The following is a 19,646-nucleotide window of genomic DNA, read 5'->3' as shown; positions in this document are numbered from 1 at the left end:
CCAGTACATGTGAATTGAAATGAATTTAAATGAAAAATAAATATAAACACAACATACCCATCGAGGGATATCCCCATGGAGCGCACAGAATATGAAAAAAAGAGAGATAAACAAGTAGGAATGAGTGAAAAGGAATATTAAAGCAGCAAACATGGACGTGTGAGAAAATAAGAAAATAATGTTACCTTAAAGGTGTTGCATGTATAAAAACAAAGGTTGCTCAGCCCACATGGAGCGGGGCGCAATGTGGTAGCGTGCATACAGCCGCTCAGATAAAAGGGAGATCGCGTTAGCTACTGGAAAACATAAGGATCAGGGTAAGTGAAGTTCATAGTCTCTGAGGAAGTAGAAAACAATTAGAACCGACGCGAACGCGTCGCTTACCTCCGTTACACGGAGAAAGAGCATCTGTGTACAGAAGCTGGTTCCTGAAAGCGGGATGCCGAGTAAAGCGGTCGCCTAGGAAACCGCTCTTTGTTGGGACACGTGACCACTGCGGCGCCATAGCGCGGCCGGTGTACATGAAGCTGCAGAGCAGGGTAAAGCCTGCATAAATGCAAAAAATTCATAATTTGTGGGAATCTGCAAATCATCGGCTAACAAAAATTAAATTAGCCCAGATTTTTTTTAAAAAGGGAAAAAAATGTATAGACATAGAAAAAATACTTGAGTGAGTGCAAGTGACAGGTGCTGTGGAGCACCAAGGTATCAACAAAGCCATAGCTGGAAAAAAACAGAAAGAAGATAAGTTGAAAGGAAAAAAGGTCAGTAAATAAAAGAGAGCTAGATCAAGCACATGGATGGCATTACAAGTATTTTTTCCATGTCTATACAATTTTTTCCCTTTTTTAAAAAAATCTGGGCTAATTAAATTTTTGTTAGCCGATGATTTGCAGATTCCCGCAAATTATTAATTTTTTGCATTTATGCAGGCTTTACCCTGCTCTGCAGCTTCGTGTACACCGGCCGCGCTATGGCGCCGCGGTGGTCACGTGTCCCAACAAAAAGCGGTTTCCTAGGCGACCGCTTTACTCGGCATCCCGCTTTCAGGAACCAGCTTCTGTACGCAGATGCTCTTTCTCTGTGTAACGGAGGTAAGCGATGCATTCACGTCGGATCTAATTGTTTTCTACTTCCTCAGAGACTATGAACTTCACTTACCCTGATCCCTATGTTTTTCAGTAGCTAACGCGATCTCCCCTTTATCTGAGCGGCTGTATGCACGCTACCACATTGCGCCCCGCTCCATGTGGGCTGAGCAACCTTTGTTTTTATACATGCAACACCTTTAAGGTAACATTATTTTCTTATTTTCTCACACGTCCATGTTTGCTGCTTTAATATTCCTTTTCACTTGTTCCTACTTGTTTATCTCTCTTTTTTCGTATTCCGCGTGCTCCATGGGGCTATCCCTCGATGGGTATGTTGTATTTATATTTATTTTTCATTTAAATTCATTTCAATTCACATGTACTGGCAATATTACTGTTATATTTTGCTTTTGAATTATAACTGTGCAGACTGGCCCTGAAGAAGGAAATCTTTCCGAAATGCATTGGCCTTAAGTCTATTACATACGTGTGTTGCGGCAATCTTCCTCTCACTAAAAATAAGAGTGACAGCTTTGTCTTCTTTTTGGATAAACTTCAATTTGAAAAAATCAACAGATGAATTTCTGTATCTATTTATTTTTGAGCACTGAATAACCTTTGGATACAAGAAAGTTTCTGAACTTGATAATTTGATGCCCGTCTGGGCCTTGTTTGAGAGCGGCTGTGTGGCCTAGTATTTTTACTCGGTCTCCTGCTTTTGTTGTGTATTATAGTCAGGGTGTCTCCAGACTTGTCACAGCCAGCTCCTTTTGAACTTAAATAAGTACAATTGTATTTATGGACTTTGAATTGAAGAATATAACTAATCAGTGGTGCCCACTAACTTCTCTGTTTGCCCAAGGATAAGTCTTCCAGCCCTCTTCTGGATTAGCTGGAGGGGTTGTAGAGAAGATGAGGGTAGATTAAGGAAGAAGCTATTGCAATAATATAGCCTAGAGAGAACAAGAGCTCTAGAGACATTGAGTTTCTGGGAGAAAGTGAGGAAAGGGAGGATTCCTTGGAGGAGGTGGAGTTGAACGTAGGCTGTCTTGGCAAGGGCCTGAATGTGAGGGAGGAAGGAAAGAGAGGAGTCGAAGAGGACTCTAAGGTTTTTGACTTCAGATGAGGGAGAAGGGGGACCGCCCATGGAGGGTGGCCAGAGTGAGGGGAAGAAAGAGGGAGTAGCCAATGGGAAGGCTCTCCGACTTGTTGGCATTGAGGCAGAGATCATTGGAGGCACACCAGAACTGGATGGCAGATAGGCATTCATGAATGAGGGAGGAAGTAAAGAGGATCAGAGGGAAGTTTGAAGAAAAGTTGTGTCTGCATAACTCTGAAAGATATGGGAGAAGGTGGCATTTTGATGTGTGAGCAGAGCAAGAGCCCTGGGGGACGCCACAGGTGGAAATAGAAGTGGGGGAGGAGAAGGAGCCCAGAATAACCTGGTGTAACGCTCACCTGGCTCCCACGGAGGCGCTGGTCTGGTCTAGGTTGCTGTGGCCTCTTCAAGCGTGATGCGCAGAATTCGGACCACCGATTGAACAGGACCCCCAAATCTTGCTTGTCAGGCCCGTAGGATTATCCTTCTGCAGATGAGAAAGGGGATTAACTGTCTGCCGTATAGTGTGCTTGCTCCCCCTTCCCCCCTTAGTTCTTCTCTGATTCCTCCAAAACCCCTGGTTTAAGCTCACCTTATGGTTTTGGAAGGATGAACTCTCCATCCTGCTTCTGGTGCAGGGGCGCGCGTTCGTCCAGTTACTTCACTGGTTTTCAGAATGGCGCTGGCACATCCACTTGACTTTTCTGAGCAATATGCCGTAAGTATGAAGATGCAAAAGTTCAAGTGTGAGCCTCCTTTTATGTTGTCTTTTCTGTCCTTTATTTCAGGTGCAGAACAAAGACGATGCATTGAGGGGTTAAATTGCCGGTGGTAAAATCAGGTGAGTTCGTGATGAGGGCGACCCCTCTAAATGTCTTTATAATTCCCCAGTAATGTCTTTTGTCCTTTCCCCATAGGGGCCGGGGTGCGGTACCTGCCAAAGATGCGGCGCCGACCCGAGATGTGGAATGGTTCACCAAGAAAAGCCGGTAAGTAATATGGCTGAAAATTCGGCTTTCCTCTTGTGTTCCCTTGCTCACCTTTTGTTTCTTCTTCTCTCCCCTAGGTGCAGAGATGTGGCGACCGGAGCTGAGAGCCGCGATGGAGCCTGGCGGCGTCTCTGGAACAGGTGAGTGAAGCGCGGCGCTGCAGCGAGCAACGCAGTGCTTTTAAATGGAAGTCTTCCTTCAGGAATGCTGGCGTGAAGATTCCGGATGCAGGTAAGAAGGTTGACTAAGTTCTTGGTTTTCACCTTTCTCTTCTCTGATTCCCTTACAGGTGTTCCAGGTTCGAGGCGGGCGTGGCTGGAGTCCAGGTGCAGGAGCAGACACGCTGCTGGGATGCAGAACAACGCGAAGCACGTGTGGCTGTCTGGGCGTGGCTTAAATAGCTTTGGAAGAAGTTCCAGGTGAGTATTCTTCCACAGCCCCACCCAAGTAACAAAATAGTTCCATCAGAAAAATAGTTCCTCCTAAGCCTCATTTGGCTTGGTTCTTCATGCAGCATGGTCTGCTTCAGGTAAGTGCACCAAACACTTCCCCTTATGAGCCTGGCGCTTATGGCGCCAGGACCGATGTCCAACATGACCCTGGCGCCAACGGCGCCAGGACAGAGTCCAAAGAGCCCCCATAAAGGGCCGCTGGGCTTTTACCTGGGGGCGTGATGCCTGCTCCCGGGGGTGCTGGGTCTGGCCTGGTGCTCCGGGGGTAGGCATCATGACACCTGGGAAGGATGGTTGTTGTCATCCGAAAATGGAGCATGCTGAAGCTCTAGCTGATCAGGAACCGCCAGGGACCGTTTGGCCGGGTCCGAATGTTCCACTGCCCCGCCTTGTTGCGTCAGGAAGTCACTGCAGGGGATCAGAAGATGGATGGGACCTTGGGAGCACAACTGCAGTAAATCCGAAAACCAGGGTTTTAAGGCCAGTGGGGGGGCAACCAGGATGAGGCTGCAACCCACGGAGGACCGGAACTTGTGGAGGGTTCGTTGGAGCAGAGATCCCATGTCATCCTTCCTCAAGCTGCAACCCCTCGGCCAGGATCAGGTAGCGGCTACCATCCCCCATGCCACATGAGAGGTTACCACTGGGATATCAGTAATGACTCCACTGGATTCATCAGAATAGATATGACGTTCTAAGCATAGATGTGAAGAAGGAAGGCAGATGTTGCAAGTTAGATACTAACGGGGAAAGTGCCTTAATCCCAACAGACATTGGGCCCAGGAAATGTAGGCTAAACACTAGTGAGTCAGTGCTGGATGTGAAATAAGTGGCGAACAGAGGAGAGAACAAGAGCACATAGAAATTACCCACTATCTTATCAGTCCGGTTGTAACAATATTTGGCAGGTAGTCGAGGATATGAAAAAGGAGATTAACACCTTGTGGGAAGAGGTTGTAGCTCTCAAGGTTGAAATAGCAACTTGGAAATAACCCACCGATATGGATCGAGGTTTCGAAGCACCAGCAAGGGAAATGTACCAGTAGCAGACCTTGTGTCACAGTCACATGTGGTAGCTGTTGGAAGAGAAAAGGAGCACTGCTTCTCCTTTATTCATAACACCATCCTTGATGTCCTATTGACTGAAAACAAAAATGGGCTATGGAAAGTACCTAGATATAGGATTCCATGAAACAGAAGCTTATAGTTCCCTTTACATAACATTCAGAATCAGAACCCTGCTGAATAAGCATTGCTTACCGAATGAAGAAATGGAATGAGAGGCATTCCAGTTACGGAGAATTCTCAAAAATCTGCTAATTCCCTTCACCTTGGAGACCCCAAGCAACTTTGCTGGATTTTGAGGACTTGATTTTTTTTTACCTGGAGAGAGTGTGACCCCTTTTCCCACTCTTTCATGTATTTTGATATGCGTTTTACCTTTTTTTTCTTTGGTTATGGAGTCTAACTTTTTCGATTGTTTCACACAAAACCCACAGTGCAGTGACACAGGGAAGCCTTTCAGGCTTTCCCAAGGTTTAACTACCTTCTCTGGGATAAACTACTGTTTCCCAGAGTAAGTAAAGTGAAATTGACTTTACTATTCTTTTAAATTCCTATACCAAGCACGCCCAATACAATAGAGTGCTGGAGGGGTTACTTGTCTAGATACTCATGTAACAGTCAAATGATACCCTTTCCTCTAAGAATGGCTGGTGGCAGTGGTTTTACAACAAACTACCATGATTTTTTCCCCACTGCAAACTATTTGTAGCTTCGGTAACGTTAAATCGCCAGAGCCATGTTTTTCAAGATGGCGTCCGAGCCCCCTTTGTTAAAACAGGTCCATGTCTTCTTTTTTTGCCATTTCTTTGTGGAAAGGTCCTTCTAGAGTTTTTATCTGCGCGCCAAACCAGGTTTGGTCTCTTTGTTCATTTGCCTGTGGCGGAATTCGTGAGTGAAGACCGCCTCTGGCGCCCGAGTGTCTGGAGTGGGCAGGAAGTGAGGGAAGTGCCCGAAATTCCTTGTGCTTAGTCTCCTAGGAGACCCAAATGCACTCTGTGGTAATTGGCTGGCTGACTGTCCGTAAAGGACAGCCACCCTGCAGGGTGAGTGACAGCTAGACTGGAATGAATGGGTGAGAACTGAATAAAAGGCGAGTCTCTTGGCTTGGAAGGCAGAGTCGACCACTGGAACGAAGGAACCAAAGAAGAGCTTGAAGAGGACTGCTGCAACTCCTGGACCGTTGGTTTGCCCAGTGAAGCCCTGCTGCAGGTCCGAATCGCCAAGTTTGCATCGACAGAGAAGCCCTGCAATGGACGACTTCTCCCTTTGAGTGGGTGGGACCAATCAACTCCTAAGTAAGCCACCTGGATACCCATCTCGGAGCAGGTTGAATTTCCTCAGAGTTGCTGCAGGAAACCATAGGACCAGGGAGAGGGACACCAGCTTGTGTGCGTTACTTACAGCCACCGGAATTGAAGTTTGCCAGTTGTAAGCTTTTTGACCAGTCCGAGTGCAGTGCAGGAGTCCCCCGTCATCCTCCCTCTTGTCCCCACGACTGAGGCACAGAACAGCGAGATCTGCAGGAACTGCCAGGAACAGAAGTCATCAGCTGCATCTTTTTCTTCATTGTAAGCTACTGTGAAACAAGACAAAGTACTTTTGCAGTGAAAGTGCTTGAAACCTTTGCAACTCGCAGGCCTAATCAGCTTGTGACCCAACGTATGATGATTCTTTTTACAAACTACTACCGAGAACTTGTGCAGAGACTTTACTGATTACTTACCAGAACCGCCTTATCCTATCCAAGACTTTAGCCCATTGACTTTGGTGGCACTTGCCTCACTTCCTGCCCACCCCAGGCACTCGGGCGCCAGAGGCGGTCATCACTCCTGGGGCGAATGAACAAGAGACCAAACCTGGTTTGGCGCGCAGAGCAAAACTCTAGAAGGACCTTTCCACAAAGAAATGGCAAAAAAGAAAACCGGGACCTATTTTTACAGAGGGTGCTCAGACACCATCTTGAAACATATGGCTCCAGCGATCTAACGCTACCGGTGTTTGCGGTTGCGAAAAATCATGGTAGTTCGTTGTAAAACCACTACCACCAGCCATTCTGAGTGGAAAGGTTGGCATTTGACTGCTAAATGAGTTTCTAGACACCGGGGATACTAAGTAACCCCTCCAGCACTACATTGTAAGATCGGGTGTGCTGGGTCTAGGAATTTAAAAGACTAGTAAAATCAATTTTACTTTACTTACTCTGGGAAACAGTAGTTTATCGGAGAGAAGGTATTTAAACCTTGGGAAAGCCTGAAAAGGATTCCCTGTGCCACTGCACTGAGGGTGCTGTGTGACACAAATGAAAAGATGATGCCTATGGAGCTGGTTAGACTCCATAACCAAAAGAAACAAACACAGAAAACAATTAGAATTTAAAAGTACAAAGTCCCAAAGTTCAGCAAAAGAGCTGGGGGTCTCTAAGGTAGGGAGGAATTGGGACATTTATGAGAATTCTCCCTAGCAGAGGGTGATGAAGGTGTTGATGGGGTGGAAGGTGTCCCATGTGTTGGAATGTTTGGGAATGGGGGCTGAGTGCGAGAGCAGATGAGGGGAGGGATGTCCTGATGTTGTGTATTGTAGAGTCGAGTCATGACAGAGTGGCATGCTGCAGTGGATGGTGGTTTAGAGAAGGGCTTGACGATGTTGAATAGTTTCTTGGTACGATTGGTGGCGTATTGGGTTTCTTGGAAGTAATGGGTGGCATTGGCATTGCGTTTGGCAGTTTTATATTTGTTGCGGCAGTGTCTGGTTGAGGGGCATGGGTTCTTTTGCCAGGTTCTTTCTAAGCATCTGGCTTCCTGCTCGATAGCGAGTAATACTTAGGGGTTAGGTCCCAGGACGACAAATGGTACTCACACCAGCAGAGTCTTGCAGCCTTAGACAGCAGTGAACTCTGGGTAGATGATATCTTGTTAATAACCATAACAGAAAATAAATTCAAATTCCTTAAAGAAATATCTTAACCTTCACTCCTTACCCCCAAGATCCTGCTATTGATAGAATCTGGCGCTCAAACTCTTTGATTTTGTGCCCTACCTGTACCCCTCAACTTTTGGCTATGTCTAAATAAATCAAAGTCTCTATAATGAGATGTTTAAAGACGTAACCAAGTCCACTAACAGCAATTGTGGAAGTGGTACAACTTACTGCAGAATATATTAATATTACACCTCCTCCCCGAAGGTGTTGCTGTCACGAAAGAAACGAAGTGTAATCCGGTCCAAGCTGTACACCCTCTAACGAGATACCGCGATTATCGATTTTCCACGTTGCTACTTAAAAAAACCAACATGGGCCTTGAACCCTACCTCAACTATGTGTTTCCTTGTACTAATAGAGCCTTATTCATGAAGTTCAGATTGAATATCCTCACTGTGTTTGGCGACAAGGAATGAAGAGACTGGCCAAGTGGTGCAATAGTGGTTGCTGTAGGAAAACCAAACCTATCTATCCCTAACTCTAAGGGGTTCCCTACCTAAGTCAGGCAATCGAGTATGAGGGATGGGGAGAGGTAGGGGAAGGTAGCTTGAAAGACAGTTCTGTGTCATCTGCGTAGCACTGGAAATGAGGGGATAAAGTGGAGATCAGGCGGGCCAGATGGGCAAGGTAGATATTCAAGAGCAATGGAGATAAGATAGAGCCCTGAGGGACGCCACAGGTAGAGTGAGGTGGAGGAGAGAAAAGGAGTCATTTGCACTTGGGATGGTCTGTTTGAAATGAAAGAGGTAAGCCACGCCAGTGCCATGTCCATGATGTCTAGGGTATCATGGAGACAGTTTATGAGGATGGAGTGGTTGAAGGAGTCAAAAGCAGAAGAAAGAACAGGGTGGATCAGGACAGACGGAGTATTAGAATCCAGGTTAGAGAGTAGGTCTTCACAGGTGTTCAGGAGAGCAGTTTCCGTGCCTCTGGCAAAACAATACCCAGAGGCCTTTCCCCTGAGAGCGAATAACACCCAGCACATTTACAAACACCTGCTCCCTTTCTTCTCTGGAGTAGGATTTCCAAAGGAAATACTGACAGATCAAGGAATTTATGAGCAACCTCATGGGGGGAAGTGAAACAGTTAATGCATATTACCACCTTGAGGACCTCCGTATACCCCCCCAAGACGGCCTTGAAGAAAGACTTAAGACATTGAAAACTATCCTGTGGAAGTTAGTGGAAGAAGGTGGCAGGCATTGCGATCAGATGATTCCATGGGCTTTAGTTGCAGTTAGGATGACCCCTCAGGAGGATTCTCCCCTTTGGAATTACTATATGGGCATGAAACCCATGCTATCCTGGATATGCTGAGGGAAACCTGGGAGGAAAGCGATGAAGCCCCAATACCACTCTCCCAAACTGTCACTAGGCTTAAAGAACGCATGACAGCAGTTCGATCTTTGGTACAGACCCATATGGCCAAGGCACAAGAACAGAAAGCCTCTTATGACAAAAAGGGTTCTTTAATTTCATTTTCCATAGGCCAAAAGGTATTAGTCCACTTCAGAGAACAAGCTAATATCCAAGTGGCATGGACCATGAGATGCTAGGACAAATGGGGCCTTGCAACTTTAAGATCTCCCAACCCAACTGCCACCTAAAAAAACAGGTTTACCACTTAAATCTAAAGGAGTGGAAAGAAAATCCTTCAGAGTCTAATGACACAGTTTTGTCTGCTTGTACCAGGAGGATTCGAATAATACTGCCCTAAATACTCCCAAACTCAGTTACAACCGAAGCAAGACCTATATGATAGTATAAGACAATTTACTGACGTATTTAATGTGAAGAGCCAGGAAGGGTAGGTTTGTTCATCATCATCTCCGCACTTCGGAAGGCAAAGTGGTACATTTAAAATCCTACAGGCTCCCCGAGTCCCAAAAAGAAAGAATTATTCGGGAAGTAAAGCATATGCTGGAGGCTAACATCATCGAACCATCTACTAGCCCTTGGACCTCCCCTATCGTGTTGGTGGCAAATCCCGATGGGAGTTGGATGTTATAAATCGACTTTAGAAAGTTAAATGCCATCTGTGCCTTTGACGCTTACCTAACGCCACGTACTGACGATCTTATGGACCAGAAAAGCTCTTGGCAGATTCCATTAAATGTACCCGACAAAGAGAAAACTGCCTTTGCTACTCTTGTAGGTCTGTTTCAATTTAAAGTATTACCATTTGGTCTACATGGTGCTACAGCAACATTTCAAAGATTAATGGACAGAATTTTACAACCGTATTCAAATTTTTGCAGAGCCTATATAGACTATATTGTGCTACACAGTGAAACGTGGGAACATTATTTGTACCACCTTTACACTGTCATGAGGTAGAAAAGCAGGCCTAACTGCAAACCCCAGAAAATGGGGTTGATCGGCTACTACCGCCAGTTGATCCCAAATGTTTCTAGCAAGACCTCAGAACTCACTTCTAGTCAGTTTCACCACTGTGGTACTGATACGAGGAAGGGGACTATGGAGGGGCAGGCATGTCCCGTTAATTGGTACAATTGTGGTCCGGCAAAGGACTTGCACTTGCAACCCATTGAAAGGCCACAGGTGCTTAAAAGGCAGAGAGGAAGAGGGAACCTGCATGGTGAGCAGGAAGCATCTGCGAGGCACAGGCTGGGGAGGGGCAGGCGGAGTGGACATTGTGTTGCCACGGGGTGAGAGACGCCTTGCTAGGCATGTCTGCATCACCTAGTGATTTTGAAAAAGGTATGCCTGCACCCCTGCCTTTGTCTGCAGCTTGAAGTTTGTTATAGATGCAGTCCCAGAGGACTGATTCTGTATTCAAACCTCTATGCTAGGTTGGCATCAAATAGCATTCCAGGAAGCTGAACTGACAGAGAAACAATAAATGAGGTTAGTAAACCGTATGAGAGCATTGGTGGTCACTCCGACCATGGGGAGCAGTGGACCGGCGACATACGGCACTTCACTACATCATACTCATGGCAGCTTTTATCTGACCACCGATTGAAATCAGAGTCCTCAATATAGTGGTTTGTTCAATCTAGCTCACGCCAATTTCAGAGCTTAATCCATTTCAAAAGGGCTTGAAAAGCAATTTTGTTAAGTTGAACACTAAATCTGTTTTCATGGTTAAGGTGGTGCACAATCATGCATACATTTGCAATTTAAAGAGGAGATACTGAATTGTTATTCAAAGATGTCATTTATGCACCTTTGCGATAGTGTATTTTAACTACACATGTATGGATACATCACACGAAAGGACAAACGTCTACTCACCTCACAGTGGTAACACTCCACATGGTAATCTTTGTCCATCGACACCACCCGAATAGTCTCTTCCGAACCCTTATGCAAATCAGACAACAAAGGAAAAGAAAGCAGTTATTTGTGTTGCTTATTGGAATCTTTCACTAAGGTCTTGGTTACAGTGTATATCCAGACATTCCTCAATGCGGACTACAAGCACTTCCCCGCCTCATGCGTTTAAGTGCGAATTTCACAGCAGTCCAACTGAAAAGAGACAGCAGTTTGGAATCACTTTACATTACAAAACATAGGTAATGTCACAGCCAGCTTCAAAAACACACCAAATCCAAGATAGGATTCAGGGGTTTAATTTCAATGTTCAACTGGCCTAACGGCTGCTCCGCTCTAATCTAGGGATAGACAATCTCACCAAAACCCAGGATTCCCCTCCACCTCCACCCTGAACAGGTAGTTTTGACCGCTATCTAAAAGGCACTCCATCTATAATTGATGGCCTGACGGCAAACAACGTAACGAACTAGACTTGGTTTACGAATCGCAGGGTTTCGTCACTTCTTCCCACAGGGGAGCCCTTCCTTGAGAGGCTAGGGAAGTGAGCCAGTTTTGCAACATTCCCTTAGGGTTGGCAGTAAGCAGAACCTCATATGGAGAGACTCCCCTCTTGAAGATGGAGTCTGGTTCCGTCAAGCAACTCCCTGAGCACCACTCTTGTACACCACCAACACTTCAGAGCAACCCGTTGGATCAAGCTAATGTTTGTAATTGTTAACGCCAACATCCAGATTGAGGAGAAGTGTATCACACATACTGAGACAAAGAAGAGAGGTGAGCCAGTAATAATGATCGCTCCATATTTGACACACACTAACTATGACAAAGAAGAATGAGCGAGCAGGAGAGATTGCCCATACAACAGAAAGAAAGGACTTTACATGAGGAGGGAAGAGATTGTGGCGTGACCTGGAAAAGTGGGACTGGTCATTCCAGTAACACTGATACTGTCCCCGCAGTGGCCACGCAGAAGACAGAAGCAGTACGAACGCCAAAGTCATTCTGACACAGAGTTGACCCAGTGACGCTAGCCCATCGATACAGAGGTAACGGGAGAGGCGGGAGACCCGGGAAGGGGTACAGGGAAGAGAAACACTAATCATCCTCATCCCAGTGAAGCCACAAATATTTACAAGAGTGAGAATAATTACGGGACACAGTCTACTCGTCCCAGTGAAATTACTAATATTTACAAGTGTGATAATAGGTTCTATGTGATTTCTTCATAGCCAAACCCACTAAATTTGTTTAGTTTGTTTGAATCATTTTGCTGCAAATATAGGCAGGTGAGACCACCCCCACAGCCCAGCCTTGCCATCACCACCTTATTTATTACCCTTACCCACGCCATATATATATATATATATATCAAAATGCGGCTGAAAGTAGGAGATGGATTTGGCTGCAACGAAACCTCCCGTTACCTGAGAATAACTACGGGACTCAGTCTACTCCTGCTCCCACCTGTGAGGCTAAGAACCTCAAGGTCATCTTCGACTCCACACTCTCATCCTCTCCTCACATCTCTGACGTCTCTAAGAAGTCACACTACCAGCTGCACCTCCTTAGAGGTATTCTTCCTTTCCTCTCCTTCCCCTAGAATCTCACTGTCTCCAGAGCTCTAGTTCTCTCTAGGCTGGACTACTGCAACAGCCTCTTTCTAAATCTCCCTGATTCTACTCGCCACCCTCTGCAACTCACCCAAAACAGGACTGCGAGACTTGTCCTTGGCCTCAAGCCCATGGATCGCATCTCTCCAGGACTGAAATCGTTCCATTGGCTCCCAGTGGCTGCGAGGATTAAGTTCAAAGAGCAAGTTACTTACCAACTGGTAACGTTCTTTCGACTGGATGTTCCTCCAACGCATTCCACATCTTTGACAGGTAATGTCCACAGCTGTGCACTTCGGAAACTTTTTCGGCAGAGGGCGTCCTGCATCGATGGCGTCGGGTCCATGTCCCTCGAGGGCCTCCGTCGAGGACGACGTCACAGGATGTTATAAATAGGACGCACAGCACCCGTAGCCTCATTTTAAGTTTTTTCTCCTCAGAACGTGAGACACCATTCAGATGCCTGCTGGACTGCAATTAGCCTTGCGGAAATGGAAGCTGCAATCGCATAGGAAGTTCTCCCGATGGGCAGGCTGGGAGGGCGATGTGGAATGCGTTGGAGGAACATCCAGTCGAAAGAACGTTACCAGTTGGTAAGTAACTTGTTCTTCAAATGGATTGTGTCCTCCAACGCATTCCACATCTTTGACAGACTCCCAAAGCAGTACCAGTAAATGGAGTAGGGAAAAGAATTTAGAATACCCAATTAGATTGCGGAATAAAGAACCGCCTTCCCAAAAGCCATATCCTGACAATGGATTGTATGCAGGGAATAATGTTTTAGAAATGTATGGATTGAAGCCCAAGTAGCAGCATCACAAATATGCCTAATAGGAACACACCGCTGGAGGGCAGTGGAAGTAGCCACGCCCCTAGTGGAATGAGCTCTCAACCCTTCAGGAGGGTCTTTACCCGCCAATCGGTAACACTCCATAATGGTAAGGATAATCCACCTGGACAAGGTCTGTTTGTAACAGCCTGGCCCAAATTGGTGTCCAGCATATCCTAGAAAGAGTGATCATCCACTCTGACCCTGGACATCTTAGAAATGTAAAAGCTAAGAGCTCTCCTAGGATCTAACCGATGGAGATGCTCCTCTTCCTTACCAGGATGAGGAGGAGGGTAGAAAGATGAAGAACCACCTTTTGACTCAAATGATATTCAGAGACTACCTTAGGTAGAAAAGAAGGACATACTCGCAGTACAACCCTGTCCTTGTGAAAAACAGTAAAGGGTGGCTTAGCTGAAAATGCCTGCAATTCACTCACTCTGCAAGCAGAAGTAACCGCCACCAAGAACACAGTCTTTAAGGACAGTAATCTCAAAGGATAAGAGTGCAAAGGTTCAAACGGAGCACCCATGAGAAATCTCAAAACCAAATTCAAATCCCACACCGGCACCTGGAAAGGGGACGACGGGAATACATTAGTCAGTCCTTTAAGAAACGGAGACATCAAAGGAATCTTTAAGTAAGAACATTCTTCAGACGAGCGCTTCAAGATAGTTAGCGCCGCCAGGTAACCTTTAATGGTACCCACTTGGAAGGCCCCTGTGGGCCAAAGAAAGCAAGAAAGACAAAACCATAGGAATGGAGCACTGAAAAGGGTCAACATTGTGATTCCTGCACCAGTTGCAGAACTTACGCCAACAGCAACAATACAGTTATTTTGTTGCAGGCCGCCTGGCCGAAAGCAGCACCTCCATCACGTCATCCGGAAGGTCCCAATGCTTATACCTCAACCTTTCAGATACAAAGCGTGAAGGTTGAGAGTCTTGACCTCTGCAATGAGAACCTGACCCCACTCCTCCTCCCCCACCCTCGCGTGCGTGACAGCAGATCCTCTCGGCGTGGAGGGCAAAAGGTCCAGGTAGCACGCTCTCCTGGCCCAATCCAGAGCAATGAGGATCATGCAGGAACCAACCCTCCGTAACCTCTGCAACACTTGAGGAATGACAGGGACTGGAGGGAACACGTACAGCAGTGGGAATGACCAATCCACCATGAATGTGCCTCCTAAGGCTCCTCTTGGAGGAAATTCCCTGGAGCAGAATCTCTCGCATTTCCGGTTGACACTGGTGGTGAAGAGATCCACTTGCGGGATTCCCCAAAGGGACAAGATCTCCTGAAGGACTTCCTGAGCCAACTCCCACTCGTGAGACTGCTCTGCCTGCTCAGAGCATCCGCCGCCGCATTTTCGTCGCCAGCCAGATGTACTGCCGAGATCGAAATTTCCTGCTGGATGGCCCAGAACCAGAGCTGGATTACCTCTCTGCATAACGGGAGTGACCCTGCTCCCCCTTTTTTGTTGAGGTAATGCATGGCCACTTTGTTGTCCGTCATGACCAAGACACTCTTCCCGCGTACCGAGGGCAGAAAAGCCTTCATGGCCAGCCTGATGGCTCGCATCTCTAACAGATTCATGTGGAGTCTGGACTCCGACGGAGACCAACAACCGCTGGCGGTCAAGTTGTTGGCATGAGCACCCCATCCTGTGTGGGAAGTATCCACCACTACAGTCACCCACGGTCACGGTTGCCAAAACGGTTCCACCTTCATCAGGTTCCCTTCATTCACCCACCACAGAAAGTCCTGGGGGACCGAGCGTGGGATCTGAACAGGATCCGTCATCCTGCCGGAGAACTGCGACCACTGCATCTTGAGGACCCATTGCAGGGATCTCATCTGCAGCCTGGCCTCTGGCACTAGAAAAATGCAGGAAGCCATGAGGCAGAGCAACCTTAAGAACTTGAAACCGGGAGACTCTGGGCATGTTGAAACTTGGCCACCATCTCTACAATGTGATGAGCCCTTACCTTGGGAGGTGAACACTTCCCCAAGGATGTATCCAACACAGCCCCAATGTACTGGAGCTGTTGGGAAGGTGTCAGGTGCAACTTCTTTACATTCAGGGAGAAGCCTAGCCTGTGGAGGGTGCAGCAGGTGACACCAAGATGATCCAAAGCTAGCTCAGGAGAGCACGCCCGGATCAGCCAGTCGTCCAGGTAGGGGTAGACTGGAATCCCCCCTCGCCTTTGGCACCACGATTTCCCCGACCACCACGAGTACTTTTTTGCTGGCCCCTTTGATTGGCCGCCTCTCTCGTTCTACCAAAGGAGGAGTAGAAACAAAAGGAACCTCCTCTCCACTGCTGTCCCCTACGACGAAAAGGCTGAGGTTGACACACCGCAGCGCTTAAAGCCTTCGCCGCAGCTTTTGAGGTCTGCAACCTCTCAAGGCTCTCGTCAGCCTTGCTGCCAAATAAATTAGCACCATCAAAGGGCATGTTCAGAAGACGGGCCTGTACATCTAGAGCAAAACCCTACTTCCGCAACCACGCAAATCTGCGTATAACGGTGCTCGCAGCCATGGACTGGCTCACTCCGTCAGCCGTATCCAAACCAGACTGAAGGGCCTCACACATTGCATCCTTGCCATCCTGCACGATAGCAAGGAAACCATCCCTTTCTTCCCCCTTGGGAATACACTCAGCCGTAAAAGCAACACAAGACGACAGAGTGTGTGTAAACCTTGCCAAGGCACACGTGGAGTTGGCCGATTTCAAGGCCATGCTCCCAGCAGAAAACACGTTCTGTGCCCAAACGTCGAAGCACTTGTCGTCCCTATCCAGAGGGATGGTAGGGTACACCGCCTGCCTTGAGGTGGCCGTAGCCGCCTGAACCACCTAACTCTCAGGAGTGGGGTGAGTAGACAAATAGCTGGGGTCGCTAACAGAAGGGCGGTGTTTCTTAGTAAGATTTTAATTCACAGTCGGAAGAGATTCCGGGGACTGCCAAGCAGCTGCCACCCTTTTCTGCAAGGTAGAATTAAATGGCAAAACAGGGTCAGAGGACGGACCTTGATCCAAGATGTCCATCCGATCATCTTGCACAAAGTCTTCCGGAGGACTAGACCAGCCCAGATACTCCGAGACTCGTGCCATGAGTTTCCTATAAGAAGACTCTGCATGAGCCCCAGGCTCAGGTCTACGAAACTCCACTTCCGAGGAAGTGTCCAGTCCACTTGCAGCATGGAGGGTCTGTCTCAATTCCTCCAACTGACTGTCTCCCGAAAAAATTGGAGCATCAAGGTCACCAGGTTCCTCCACCTCAGACCTTTCCTCCTCTTCAAAAATATCATCCAGAGGGGGTTGAAACCCAGGTCTGGGGACAGAAGAGGGCCTGGAGGCCAAAACCGGCCTCACCGACTTCATGGAAGCCTTTCTTGGAGGATCCACAATGTCTGTGTACTCCATCGACAAATTCCGTGAAAAAATTCCCGAAGGCGCAGATAGCGCCGAAGGCTTCGACATCGAGAGTGTGGACAACCTAGACGTCGAGATCGCCCAAGGCGTCGACAGCGCTGTGGGCTGGTACGACGGCAAGGCATCGATGTCCGAATCGGACGGACACGGCGCTGAACGAGTCGCCGCTGGCCCCGAGCCCTCAATAGGTTGCTGCGGTCTTGCTGGGGACGAGGACCGAGACCTAGAGACACGTCTCTTGTGACCTTTCGAAACCTTGCCGTACGGGACCTCGGCGGCTCCCGATGTTTGTCGCGTCGTGAACCCGAGCCCGAAGGCATGCAAGCCACAGGCCGAGACCGATCCAGGTCAGCTTCGTCAGAAGGCTCGACCGGACCCCGATACTTTGTGATTGAAAAATTGCCATCATAGATTTCTTGAACTCTGCACATCCTACGGAGTCGAGGACTTCGTAGGGCACGTAACCTTCCTCGAGGCACCATCCTCCCAGGAGGACGGGGAAGGCAACCGGTGACAGCGCTTCCGCCAGGGCCAGGACGAGGAAGACTAGTGGCGGGAACCCCTCTGGGACCGAGGACCCTGGGATTCCTTCTGACGTGAAGAGTCGCCCCTTGAGTCATTGGTAGAAACCACCTTGGACTTGAAAGTCCGGGACTTAACAGACTTCGAGCTCCTACCCACCTGTAGCTTCCCCTTCCGCTCCCGCAAGGCCTTTGAGTCAGCAACTGGCATTTCGAACAGTCGTCGGGGTTGTGTGACTCGCTGAGGCAACAAAACAAATGCGGAGGGGGTCGGTGAGTGACATCTTGGTCTTGCAGTCCCGGCAGGTCTTGAAACCGGACCGTGGAAACCGGAGGGGTCGAAAAGAAAGACATCTTCAATGAAGAAAATACACGAAGCGCGCCAAGTCTCACGAAGTTAACACGTTAGTGGGAAAAAACGGAACTGAGGCTACGGGCGTCGTGCGTCCTATTTATAACATCCTGTGACGTCGTCTTCGACAGTGGCCCTCGAGGGACATGGACCCGAAGCCATCTACGAAGGATGCCCTCTGCCGAAAAAGTTTCCAAAGTGCACAGCTGTGGACATTATATGTCAAAGATGTGGAATGCGTTGGAGGACACAATCCATTCGAAACCCTCTGCATTGTCCACAAGGCCTTCTGGCGCTTGGGGGCTCAATACGTTCAACTCTATGTTCCTAAATATCTTCCTTCTCGAGCTCTTCGCTCATCCGTCTCCAACTCCTGCAGGGTCAGTCGCTTCTCCAAGCAACGAGTTGGTGGTAATCTCTTTCGCCGGCAGCCTCCCTGCCTCCCTGAAACTTGAGAAGAATCATCTCTGGTTCTGGAAGCACCTCAAAACCTTTCTCTTTGCTTCTGCTTTTTCTCCTCCTCTCCCCTGCTGACTTCCTGGCTGAAACTGAAACTGCACTGGTTACCTGGGGACCACCTGGTCTCGGGCCCAAGTGCTCTCCCCCGCCAGTGCACACCTGCAATGCCTTCCTGGCAAGCCCTGCACTTGTGGACTGTTTCTGTACCCCTACAGTCCCACTACCAGCTCTTCACACCTGTTGTCTGCACTTACCCTTGCATTTGCCACCTGCTGGCCGTACTTTCTTATTTTTATTCTATTATCCCATGTACTGCACTGTCCCCTCACCCTTACCACAAACTTTCCTACTTCCCCCTTCCCATGCACTTTCGCAATCTGAATGACACCTGGACTAGTAGGATCGTTGTCTGACTTTCTTCATTTCCCCCTCCCTTGCCTCGTCACACCTTGAAACACTTGGGTATAGGCGCGTTATAAATGCCAGATCTCATATCATACTCATCCCAGTGGAAAGAGCAGAATTCACAAGAATGAGAAGAAACAAGGCATGCAGCCTACTCGTCCCAGTGAATTGACAAGCAATATTAATAGAGAAAATATCCCTGAGGGAAAGGGAGAACCTGAAGCCTATCAAAGGTTATATAATGAGCCAGAACCAGCAGGTAAAAGTGGTTGGGAATACCACTGCAGAGGAAGTATGAGTAATAAACCAAGACAAAGCAGAGATTAACTATTTAGCTTATAACAGAATAAGTAACCAAAGAAGCATACTATTCTATTATACATAGCATACATACTATTATTACACAGAAGCAAAGACAAGAAGAGGAACCAATCAGTCCCATCAACGTGTTGTTTAATACAAACTTTAAAACGACAGCACCAGAAACCATAGCCCAACAGGGCAATCATCTAATTTATTTTTAAATTTGTTTATTGGCATTTTTAACAATTTCAGTTACATGGCTTTTAATATGCCTTACGCATGTTCAATTATCGTGCATTTCAATTTTACTTTAACATTATAACAAACAACAGTAACTGTCTCCTTGCAGTGTTCGTGTATTGCAGTGTCTCTCGTCCCGGGGGAAACGGGGTTTGTGGGGAGGTGGGGCAATCGGGTTGCTCAGGGTGGACTGTGGGGGGGGGTGTCTTCCTCGGTCCCGCGGTGCCTCCAATTAGTTCCTTTCAGTTGCTTTGCTGATCTCGCATGTGTATCCATTTCAGATCATTGGCTCATGGGGGTTTGTCGTCTGGGGAGTGGAACATATGTCTAGTAAGTTCTTTCCATGCCTCAAGGGCTCTGCTGGACTCATCGGTGGATCTGGCCACACTTTCCTCCCAGGCCTTAGTCTCAGCCAGCAACCAACGCTCTGTTTCGCTGCGCCATACTTTGTGTTGTGGTCCTGCAGGTTTTTTCCAAGACATGGCGGCTATGGTTCTTTTAGCCAATATGCACGTTATG

General features: G+C 47.7%; 1 protein-coding gene across 1 annotated transcript in view; it reads right to left on the bottom strand.

Moving 5' to 3' along the window:
* LOC138455308 (Wilms tumor protein 1-interacting protein homolog) overlaps positions 1 to 19,646 on the bottom strand; it is a 521,083-nt gene that overhangs the window by 18,301 nt on the left and 483,136 nt on the right. The window contains exon 7 of the mRNA XM_069607097.1: positions 10,934 to 11,002. Coding sequence (XP_069463198.1) covers positions 10,934 to 11,002 — 69 coding nt within the window. The remainder of the gene's footprint in view (positions 1 to 10,933; positions 11,003 to 19,646) is intronic.

This window comes from Ambystoma mexicanum, chromosome 1p (assembly GCF_040938575.1).
Source record: "Ambystoma mexicanum isolate Mex_15411 chromosome 1p, UKY_AmexF1_1, whole genome shotgun sequence".
Classification (NCBI taxonomy): domain Eukaryota; kingdom Metazoa; phylum Chordata; class Amphibia; order Caudata; family Ambystomatidae; genus Ambystoma; species Ambystoma mexicanum.
This window is presented reverse-complemented; position numbering and strand designations above follow the sequence as displayed.